General features: G+C 49.2%; 1 protein-coding gene across 1 annotated transcript in view; it reads left to right on the top strand.

The window, feature by feature from the left end:
- SAMD12 (sterile alpha motif domain containing 12) overlaps positions 1-12,128 on the top strand; it is a 366,237-nt gene that overhangs the window by 129,207 nt on the left and 224,902 nt on the right. The window contains exon 3 of the mRNA XM_075270290.1: positions 11,993-12,119. Within this exon, the coding sequence (XP_075126391.1) occupies positions 11,993-12,119 (127 nt within the window). The remainder of the gene's footprint in view (positions 1-11,992; positions 12,120-12,128) is intronic.

The following is a 12,128-nucleotide window of genomic DNA, read 5'->3' on the forward strand; positions in this document are numbered from 1 at the left end:
CTCCCACCTTCCCTGGCGCCTTTTTTGCTCCAATAACAGCGCAGGGTAGGTGGGACAGGAACTACGACACCGGTGACGTTGAGAAAAGTAGGCAAAACCCATTGGCTGCCGAAAACATGTGACCTCTAATTTAAAAGAACAGCGCCGCCCAGGTTCGCGTCATTCTGAGCTTGCAATTCACCGAGGACGGAGGTTTCCGTCCAGCTAGCTAGGGCTTAGATTCTGGGTAGGCAGGGACAGGCTAGGATAGGAAGGAGAAGACAACCACAACAGCTCTTGTAAGAGCTAAATTCCAGGGAGAAGCTTGTCAGTGTAACGTGGCACTGACGGGCTCAATCACCGCAACCCAGCTTTCCCAGGATCCTGAATGGAATACACTGTCAGTGTATTCCCGTATACCCGATATATACCCCGATACCCGTTCCAACGGTGTGCCCCCCCACCTTCACCCCAGAAATACCCTGCAAGTCCCCTAGCAATAGAATTGGGGCTATATACACCCACAATTTTTACTACTGGTATACAGTGCCATTGTCTGACTGGGAATTCAAAGAATATATTGGGGTTATAAATACCCTCATTTCTTGCTACTGCCATATAGTGCCAGTTTCTGACTAGTAATTCAAAGAATATATTGGGGTTACGTGCACCCACAATTTTTACTACTGGTATACAGTGCCATTGTCTGACTGGGAATTCAAAGAATATATTGGGAATACAAATACCCTCATTTCTTGCTACTGCCATATAGTGCCAGTTTCTGACTGGTAATTCAAAGAATATATTGGGGTTACGTGCACCCACAATTTTTACTACTGGTATACAGTGCCATTGTCTGACTGGGAATTCAAAGAATATATTGGGAATACAAATACCCTCATTTCTTGCTACTGCCATATAGTGCCAGTTTCTGACTGGTAATTCAAAGAATATATTGGGGTTACGTGCACCCACAATTTTTACTACTGGTATACAGTGCCAATTTCTAACTAGGAATTCAAAATGCGCAAGGCTCCCGGAAAGGGACGTGGACGAGGCCGTGGGCGAGGTCGGGGGAATGGTTCTGGGGAGCAAGGTAGCAGTGAAGCCACAGGGCGTCCCGTGCCTACTCCTGTGGGGCAGCAAGCATTGCGCCACTCCACAGTGCCAGGGTTGCTTGCCACATTAACTAAACTGCAGGGTACAAACCTTAGTAGGCCCGAGAACCAGGAACAGGTCTTGCAATGGCTGTCAGAGAACGCTTACAGCACATTGTCCAGCAGCCAGTCAGACTCTGCCTCCTCTCCTCCTATTACCCAACAGTCTTGTCTTCCTTCCTCCCAAAATTCCGAAGCTTTACAGAACAATAACCCAAACTGTCCCTGCTCCCCAGAGCTGTTCTCCGCTCCTTTCATTGTCCCTCAACCTGCCTCTCCACGTCACGATTCCACGAACCTAACAGAGGAGCATCTGTGTCCAGATGCTCAAACACTAGAGTCTCCTCCATCTCCGTTCGATTTGGTGGTGGATGACCAGCAACCCACCCTCATCGACGATGATGTGACGCAGTTGCCGTCAGGGCATCCAGTTGACCGGCGCATTGTGCGGGAGGAGGAGATGAGACAGGAGTTGGAAGAGGAAGTGGTGGATGATGAGGACACTGACCCGACCTGGACAGGGGGGATGTCAAGCGGGGAAAGTAGTGTGGATGTTGAGGCAGGTGCAGCACCAAAAAGGGTAGCTAGAGGCAGAGGCAGAGGTCAGCAGCTTAGGCGAAGCCAGGCCACACCCGGAATCTCCCAAGATGTTCCAGTTCGTACCCAGCCCCGAAAAACTCCCACCTCGAGGGCACGTTTCTCGAAGGTGTGGAGTTTTTTCAAGGAATGCGCCGAGGACAGATATAGTGTTGTCTGCACAATTTGTCTCTCGAAATTGATTAGGGGCTCTGAGAAGAGCAACCTGTCCACCACTTCAATGCGCCGTCATTTGGAATCCAAGCACTGGAATCAGTGGCAGGCAGCAACGGCAGGACAAAGGCCGCCTGCCGTTCACGCCACTGCCACTGCCTCTGCCACTGCCTCTGCCTCTGCCACTGCCACTGCTGACTGTGCTGGCGATGCACTCCAGAGGACGAGCCAGGACACCACTTCATCTGCCTCCGTCACTTTGTTGACTTCTACCTCATCCTCCCCTGGTCCTGTCTTATCTCCTTCTCCTGCACCATCAAAGGCACCATCAGGCGTTTCTTTACAACAACCCACCATCTCTCAGACATTGGAGCGGCGGCAGAAATACACTGCTAACCACCCACACGCGCAAGCCTTGAACGCCAACATCGCTAAACTGCTGGCCCAGGAGATGTTGGCGTTCCGGCTTGTTGAAACTCCCGCCTTCCTGGACCTGATGGCAACTGCGGCACCTCGCTATGCCGTCCCTAGCCGTCACTACTTCTCCCGGTGTGCCGTCCCCGCCTTGCACCAGCACGTGTCACTCAACATCAGGCGGGCCCTTAGTTCCGCGCTTTGCACAAAGGTCCACTTGACCACCGACGCGTGGACAAGTGCATGCGGACAGGGACGCTACATTTCACTGAGGGCACACTGGGTGAATGTAGTTGAGGCTGGGACTGCTTCCCAAACTGGCCCGGTGTACCTCGTCTCCCCGCCTAACATTCCTGGCAGGGACACGAGAAGAACACCCCCCTCCTCCTCCTCCTCTACCGCCTCCTCCTCCGCCACCGCCTCCTCCTCCGCCACCGCCTCCTCCTCCGCTGTTAGATTGACCCCAGCTACGAGTTGGAAACGTTGCAGCACTGGCGTTGGTAGACGTCAGCAGGCTGTGCTGAAGCTGATCAGCTTGGGGGACAGACAGCACACTGCCTCCGAGGTGAGGGATGCCCTCCTCGATGAGACGGCAATATGGTTTGAGCCGCTGCACCTGGGCCCAGGCATGGTCGTTTGTGATAACGGCCGGAACCTGGTAGCAGCTCTGGAGCTTGCCGGACTCCAACATGTTCCATGCCTGGCCCACGTCTTCAACCTAGTGGTGCAACGTTTCCTAAAGAGCTACCCCAATGTTCCAGAGCTACTGGTGAAAGTGCGGCGCATGTGCGCCCACTTTCGCAAGTCGACAGTAGCCGCTGCTAGCTTAAAATCTCTCCAGCAACGCCTGCATGTGCCACAACACCGGCTTTTGTGCGACGTCCCCACACGCTGGAACTCAACGTTTCAGATGTTGAATAGAGTGGTTGAGCAGCAGAGACCTTTGATGGAATACCAGCTACAAAACCCTAGGGTGCCACAAAGTCAGCTGCCTCAGTTTCACATCCATGAGTGGCCATGGATGAGAGACCTTTGTGACATCCTACAGGTCTTTGAGGAGTCCACAAGGAGGGTGAGCTCTGAGGATGCGATGGTGAGCCTTACAATCCCGCTCTTGTGTGTTCTGAGAGAATCCCTGATTGACATCAGGGATAACTCAGATCACACAGAGGAGTTAGGGATAGCATCCGATCCGTCACAGCTGGAGAGTAGGTCCACACATCTGTCCGCTTCACTGCGTTTAATGGAGGAGGAGGAGGAGGAGGAGGAGGAAGAAGAGTTGTCCGATGATGTGATGGTGATACAGGAGGCTTCCGGGCAACTTCGAATCGTCCCATTGTTGCAGCGCGGATGGGTAGACATGGAGGATGAGGAGGAAATGGAGATTGAACTTTCCGGTGGGGCCAGAGGAGTCATGCCAACTAACACTGTGGCAGACATGGCTGAGTTCATGTTGGGGTGCTTTACAACCGACAAGCGTATTGTCAAAATCATGGAGGACAACCAGTACTGGATCTTTGCTATCCTTGACCCCCGGTAAAAAAACAACATCTCGTCTTTTATTCCGGTAGAGGGGAGGGCCAATCGCATCAATGCTTGCCACAGGCAATTGGTGCAGAATATGATGGAGATGTTTCCAGCATGTGACGTTGGCGGCAGGGAGGGCAGTTCCTCCAGTAGGCAACCAAGTTCTCACCGGTCCACACAAACGAGGGGCACACTGTCTAAGGTCTGGGACACCTTGATGGCACCCCCTCGCCAAAGTGCCGCCACGGAGGGTCCTAGTGTCACCAGGCGTGAGAAGTATAGGCGCATGTTGCGGGAATACCTTTCCGACCACAGCCCTGTCCTCTCCGACCCCTCTGCGCCCTACACGTATTGGGTGTCGAAGTTGGACCTGTGGCTTGAACTTGCCCTATATGCCTTGGAGGTGCTGTCCTGTCCTGCGGCCAGCGTCCTATCTGAGAGGGTGTTCCGTGCAGCCGGTGGCATCATCACTGACAAGCGCACCCGTCTGTCAGCTGAGAGTGCCGACCGGCTCACTTTGATAAAAATGAACCACCACTGGGTAGAGCCGTCATTTTTGTGCCCACCTGTGTAAAGCACCCCAACATGAAACTCCATGTCTGTACTCAACCTCTCCAATTCCTCCGCATCCTCATACTCATCCACCATAAGCGTTGCACAATTCTGCTAATACTAGGCTCCCTCCACCCTGATTTCCCCCAACTCTGCTGGTTAGAGGCTCCCTCCACCCTGATTTCCACCAACTCTGCTGGTTAGAGGCTCCCTCCACCATGAATTTGCCCAAACTGGGCTGTTTAGAGGCTCCCTCCACCATGAATTGGTCCAAACTGGGGTTTTTAGAGGCTCCCTCCACCATGAATTGGTCCAAACTGGGCTGTTTAGCGGCTCCCTCCACCATTAATTGGTCCAAACTGGGCTGGTTAGAGGCTCCCTCCACCATGAATTTGCCCAAACTGGGCTGTTTAGAGGCTCCCTCCACCATGAATTTGCCCAAACTGGGCTGGTTAGAGGCTCCCTCCACCATGAATTGGTCCAAACTGGGGTTTTTAGAGGCTCCCTCCACCATGAATTGGTCCAAACTTGGCTGTTTAGAGGCTCCCTCCACCATTAATTGGTCCAAACTGGGCTGGTTAGAGGCTCCCTCCACCATGAATTGGTCCAAACTGGGTTTTTTAGAGGCTCCCTCCACCATGAATTGGTCCAAACTGGGGTTTTTAGAGGCTCCCTCCACCATGAATTGGTCCAAACTGGGCTGTTTAGCGGCTCCCTCCACCATTAATTGGTCCAAACTGGGCTGGTTAGAGGCTCCCTCCACCATGAATTTGCCCAAACTGGGCTGTTTAGAGGCTCCCTCCACCATGAATTTGCCCAAACTGGGCTGGTTAGAGGCTCCCTCCACCATGAATTGGTCCAAACTGGGGTTTTTAGAGGCTCCCTCCACCATGAATTGGTCCAAACTTGGCTGTTTAGAGGCTCCCTCCACCATTAATTGGTCCAAACTGGGCTGGTTAGAGGCTCCCTCCACCATGAATTGGTCCAAACTGGGTTTTTTAGAGGCTCCCTCCACCATGAATTGGTCCAAACTGGGGTTTTTAGAGGCTCCCTCCACCATGAATTGGTCCAAACTGGGCTGTTTAGCGGCTCCCTCCACCATTAATTGGTCCAAACTGGGCTGGTTAGAGGCTCCCTCCACCATGAATTTGCCCAAACTGGGCTGTTTAGAGGCTCCCTCCACCATGAATTTGCCCAAACTGGGCTGGTTAGAGGCTCCCTCCACCATGAATTGGTCCAAACTGGGGTTTTTAGAGGCTCCCTCCACCATGAATTGGTCCAAACTTGGCTGTTTAGAGGCTCCCTCCACCATTAATTGGTCCAAACTGGGCTGGTTAGAGGCTCCCTCCACCATGAATTGGTCCAAACTGGGTTTTTTAGAGGCTCCCTCCACCATGAATTGGTCCAAACTGGGCTGGTTAGAGGCTCCCTCCACCATGAATTTGCCCAAACTGGGCTGTTTAGAGGCTCCCTCCACCATGAATTGGTCCAAACTGGGCTGGTTAGAGGCTCCCTCCACCATGAATTTCCCAAAACTTGGCTGTTTAGAGGCTCCCTCCACCATTAATTGGTCCAAACTGGGCTGGTTAGAGGCTCCCTCCACCATGAATTTGCCCAAACTGGGCTGTTTAGAGGCTCCCTCCACCATGAATTGGTCCAAACTGGGTTTTTTAGAGGCTCCCTCCACCATGAATTGGTCCAAACTGGGCTGTTTAGAGGCTCCCTCCACCATGAATTTGCCCAAACTGGGCTGGTTAGAGGCTCCCTCCACCATGAATTGGTCCAAACTGGGCTGGTTAGAGGCTCCCTCCACCATGAATTTGCCCAAACTGGGCTGTTTAGAGGCTCCCTCCACCATGAATTGGTCCAAACTGGGTTTTTTAGAGGCTCCCTCCACCATGAATTGGTCCAAACTGGGCTGTTTAGAGGCTCCCTCCACCATGAATTTGCCCAAACTGGGCTGGTTAGAGGCTCCCTCCACCATTAATTGGTCCAAACTGGGCTGGTTAGAGGCTCCCTCCACCATGAATTTGCCCAAACTGGGCTGTTTAGAGGCTCCCTCCACCATGAATTTGCCCAAACTGGGCTGTTTAGAGGCTCCCACCACCATGAATTTGCCCAAACTGGGCTGGTTAGAGGCTCCCTCCACCATGAATTGGTCCAAACTGGGTTTTTTAGAGGCTCCCTCCACCATGAATTTGCCCAAACTGGGCTGGTTAGAGGCTCCCTCCACCATGAATTGGTCCAAACTGGGTTTTTTAGAGGCTCCCTCCACCATGAATTTGCCCAAACTGGGCTGGTTAGAGGCTCCCTCCACCATGAATTGGTCCAAACTGGGCTGGTTAGAGGCTCCCTCCACCATGAATTGGTCCAAACTGGGTTTTTTAGAGGCTCCCTCCACCATGAATTGGTCCAAACTGGGGTTTTAGAGGCTCCCTCCACCATGAATTTGCCCAAACTGGGGTGTTTAGAGGCTCCCTCCACCATGAATTTGCCCAAACTCTGCTGGTTAGAGGCTCAGTCCACCCTGATTTTCAAAACAAATGTTGGTGCCAACCTCAACTTACTACAAGGGCCAAATTCACTGCTGGTGACAAGCTCTCCTCACTGCAAGTGCCAAATACACATGTTTCAAGGTGTTTTCCTACTGTCAGAGAGGTGGTATTGAGTGTGTAAAGTGTGTAGTTGTTAGGCAGTGATGTTGGGGTAATAGAGGGTCTTTGGTGTGTTAGATGCCCCCAGACATGCTTCCCCTGCTGTCCCAGTGTCATTCCAGAGGTGTTGGTATCATTTCCTGGGGTGTCATAGTGGACTTGGTGACCCTCCAGACACGGATTTGGGTTTCCCCCTTAACGAGTATCTGTTCCCCATAGACTATAATGGGGTTCGAAACCCATTCGAACACACGAACATTGAGCGGCTGTTCGAATCGAATTTCGAACCTCGAACATTTTAGTGTTCGCTCATCTCTAGATATAAGGACAGAAAGCTAAAATGCAAACTGAGCTCATAGGTTGTTCTTCTTTGAAGACCCAACACAAGTTGATCAGGAGCATAGACTTAGTGGTCGGCCTATCTGTTGTCGGGGTCCCTTGACAGACCCAAACAATTAAGAGACTGGATGGAGCTAGCTTTACCTGCTCTACTCCTTGAGATATAAGGACAGAAAGCTAAAATGCAAACTGAGCTCATAGGTTGTTCTTCTTTGAAGACCCAACACAAGTTGATCAGCATAGACTTAGTGGTCCGCCTATCTGTTGTTCGGGTTCCTTGACAGACCCAAACAATAGAGAGACTGGATGGAGCTAGCTTTACCTGCTCTACTCCTTGAGATATAATGACAGAAAGCCGAAATGCAAACTGGGATGGACTGTTAACAAACACTATCAGACCCTCGTAGATCTCATTATAATGGGCTCTATCGGGTTTCCATTATGGCGTCATCATCTCTAAGGCCTGTGATGATGTCTATGCAAGATAACCTTAGATATTCCAACTAGAGATGAGCGAATTCTTCAAAAATTCAATTGGGCAGTTTCGCCAAAGCTTCTAATACTGTTCGATCCAAATTGATTTGCAGCGAATCTCGATAACCCCTTCCCAACAGCCACCATAATAGTATGGTGTTGCCGGGAAGTAGTTCTTGCAAACCACGTGGAAACATGGTGCACGCACAGAAACTGTTTGGGCGCCCTGCTTTGTGGTATCAGCCGTATGTAACAGCTAACACTGTCCTCTAACACCCACCGGAGCTGAGCTCCAATCATGGTTGTTAACCCCTGAGATGCCATGGTCAAACATCAGAATATCCCTGCGTCAATCCCTTATGGGACCAAAAATAAAATTTTAAAAAAAGCACACTAAAGTACACAGACCCCTGAGTATAATAATCAGGGGCCCAGGGGAGGTAATTAAAAATAAAAAAAAATCCTGATACCCACCTGTCCTGGGTTCAGCATCCACGATGTAGCTCTTCTGGCCGGTGTCTGAGGTCCTGGTTCCACAGACGTCACTGCTGGGACCTGTGATGAGGCCTCAGAGGTCACATGGGGTGCAATGACATCATAACGCCGGCGTGCTCCACGTGACCACTGAAGCTTGATCACAGGCCCCAGCAGTGACGCAGTCAAAGGCCAGAAAACTGTAGCATCCAAAGGGTTAAAAACCCCTATCGGAGCTGTGCGATTCGTACCCACGAACTGTGAGTAAATCCGGATTCGATGCGAATTGATTCCACTTCATTAGCTTTGATTCGCTCATCTCTAATTCCAACTTTCTACGTAGCAGGATAATTCCAATCCAGTGATACATCTAAGCTCTGGATATCAATGGCTGGATCCAATATCTCACATGACATGCACCGGCATTATGACATTGATGCGGCCAATGTGACTGCTAAGGCTCATTCGCAGGCCGCAGTGATGACCCTGGGACGCATAATGTCATCCAATAGGACAGAAGAGACTGGGGAGTGCTAAATGCAACCAGGAATTCCAAGAGAGGTGAGGGAAGGAGAGTACAACTGTCTCTTATGTTTCTGCACCACTCTGAATGGCGAGACCAAAGAGTATAATAATTTCACTTCCAGTCCATGACAAATTTAATCAACCTAAAACGAATTTTTGGGCCAAGCCATCAGAACCCAAAGTAAAATTTAGACATTCACCTATCTGTAGACAATATTTTGCTAGGAAACAGAGACCACCGGCAACCTACATATACGTAATGCCAGGAGTCTGTCTCCTTAGACAGTGTATTGGCATAGTGTATTGCATAGTGCATAGTGTATTGGTTGGTGAATTTGGCACACACATGGACCGAGTCTCAGCCAATGTGAAACCACCCTTACCCTTGGTTCACATCTGCGTTCGGTAATCCGTTCAGGGAGTCTGCATGGCAACCCCCCCGAACAGACTACCAAACGCATTTGCAAGCGCTGTGTAGTGAAAGCACACAGACCCCATAGACTATAATGGGGTCCATGTGGTTGCCGTGAGATCTCTGGATGATTCATGTGGACAGGAAACTGAATTGTGAAGTACTTTCCTATCTGCATGTTCCCTGCGGAGATTTTGCGGCAACCACATGGATCCCATTATCGTCTATGGGGATCCGTGTGCTTTCACTGGCACACCGCTTTCCAGTGTGTTTGGTATTCCATTTGGGGGGTCCCCATGCGGACTCCCCAGAACGGATTACTGACGTAGATGTGAACCAAGGGTAAGGGTGGTTTCACATTGGCTGAGACTCGGTCCATGTGTGTGCCAAATTCACCAGCCAATACACTGGAAATAGCCAATATGCTGGAAATACAGAATTCAATTTCAGAACCTCCTTTCTCCAGTTGGTCATTTTGGCCTTTGATAGGTCTCAAATCTTTGAAGGGGTAAGGGGCTTGCCCCCTGAAACCACAAGGATTGCTCCTTCCTAAGGTGACTCCGTTTCCTGGGCACCTGGTTTCTCTTTGTCTACTTTTCTTAAATATAGAGACAAAAGGATAATTTTATGACTTAATGGCGCGTCCGTGAAGATGACCGACAGCCGGTTCCCTTAAAATTTTGTATTTAAATTTTAAAAATTTTCTTTGAAGCCATTAGTGTTACGAGTGGACATGGACGCTTTCCCTCCCAGCTGTCAGATCTGGGCTGATGATGGAACGAATAGACACATTATACAGCTTTAATTCTCTGCCACGACTGACTGACTGACTGGCTCGTCGTTTGAAGTTTTTTATTTTCATGTTCACGTTGTTTTCTAGTTTCACGCTGATGCCGTTTTTGTTTGAATTCCATAACTATGAACATATTTTTCCCTGCGGATTCCTCGGTGGCTTTGTGCCCAAAATAGAACTGATGTCTTTCTACCAGGAAGTCGAAAATCTTTGAATATATTCAAATATAGTTCACTAATGAAGCCAGCGCCACCTGAATGTTGAATACGCTCACATAATGCTCGTTCTCTTCGCTCTTAAATCTGACATTTCCATTCTAGTTAAAGGGAACAAACCAAAATTTTCAATATTTTCCGAAAAAAAGATCCAACAGGGCGATGTATAACAACCAATTGTCAGAAATGAAACTCTTCCCCTGACAACTGGCTTGTCTAATAATGCCGAAATCAGCTGACAAATGTTGTTTATTAATCATGTGATTGGTTGATTTCAGGTGGACAAAAAAATCATGAGCACCACACGGGAGGACTGCTGTCAACGGACAGTGAAAGTGTATGCGGGGGAATCACAAAACCACTTTAACGATTGTTCCACTGACATGTCCTCTGCATTGGCGTTCAACCTTCGCTTGGAAACATCTTTAGGTCTCATAGGACCTCAAAGGGGTTTGGACCCAGATTAGATCGTCTATATGTGATCTGTGGGTGCCAACATCAAGACCCCAAACAGATGAGCTGTCCTAGCAGTCTCCAGGTGTAAGCTGCTAATGGATAGGGAGCACAGGCAGCACCAGTCCTAGACAAGTTGTAGAAGCGGGGCTGCAATTCTCCAAAAGTACCATTATGCAGTAGACGGGTGCCTATTACTTGGATAGGAGCGGTTCTGCACCTATTCCCTGCCCACAAGCAGCTTTTCGGCACCCAGATAGCAGATCTGGTAGGGACCCCGACAGATCATATTCTGATGATCTATCCCTTAAGGTCTTGCTCTTTGGTTAAACAGTTGAGTTTTCTTGGTATACCACTACCAGATGGCCATTTCCCTGTATTACGTAGTATTATATGTCGGCCAGTAAGATGGAAGACCATCCATGTAATCTGTGGAAGGCTCAGAACAAAAGACACTCTTAGAGTCCATTCACAGGGAGTGACTCGCCCTCGGGGTCATGACATCAGTACTCTTCATGTGACCACTGACACCAAGTCCAAAGCCTTAGCATTGACCCCGGGGGCTATGATATAACCCAGGAGGCTAGAAGAGGGAGCAAGAATGCCCAAGAGAAGAGACGGTGACTATTATATTCCCACATCTCCCCTGAACCTCCAGTTCTTATACTTTGGGTTCTCTTCCAGCTTTCCAGTTTGTAGGTGACAAACCCCTAAAGTTTTTGGTTTGGATTAAACCCAAAATTTTTGGAAAACTTATGTTGAATCCAGACCGTTCCAAGCCATTTTACTCATCTCTAGTCACACCCACAACAATTAATTTGGGCCACAGTATCTGTAGCCTTGACTGTTCTCAAAGTTACTACTGATGCATCATGGGATTGGTAGCATAGCAAAGAGGAAGAAAATCTAAAATTTGTCAAGATGACCTGATGATCTGATTTTAGGCAGACTCAAAAAATTGTGTTACTAAAAAGTCCAATATCTGAAGATGAAGTCCAGCATCGATAGACAGTCAGGTGGGGAACCAAAATGGGAAGTTTTGTGTTCGCTGTCGGGAGAATAAGTGCTGTATATTTTTTGGAATTGCCAAAATTGCTCATTTTAGGTGTTCTCGCACGAAATGGGATGTTAGAATGTCAGCGCGGACGACCAACCCTTTTACTTAGTTAGAGAACAATTACTGTAAATGCTATAACATACTTACCGGGCTTTGGGCAATCTCGTATGAAATGTCACATTGTTTTTACAGAAGTTTATTCTTTTGTTTTTTTTAGGCCAGTATTAAAGGAACCAAACCTGTAGCCTTCTGGACGCAACATGACGTGTGCAAGTGGCTTAAGAAACATTGCCCGAACCAATATCAGCTCTACAATGAGTCTTTCAGAGAGCACGACATAACCGGTAAGTGTG

This window comes from Leptodactylus fuscus, chromosome 4, assembly GCF_031893055.1.
Source record: "Leptodactylus fuscus isolate aLepFus1 chromosome 4, aLepFus1.hap2, whole genome shotgun sequence".
Taxonomy (NCBI): Eukaryota; Metazoa; Chordata; class Amphibia; order Anura; family Leptodactylidae; genus Leptodactylus; species Leptodactylus fuscus.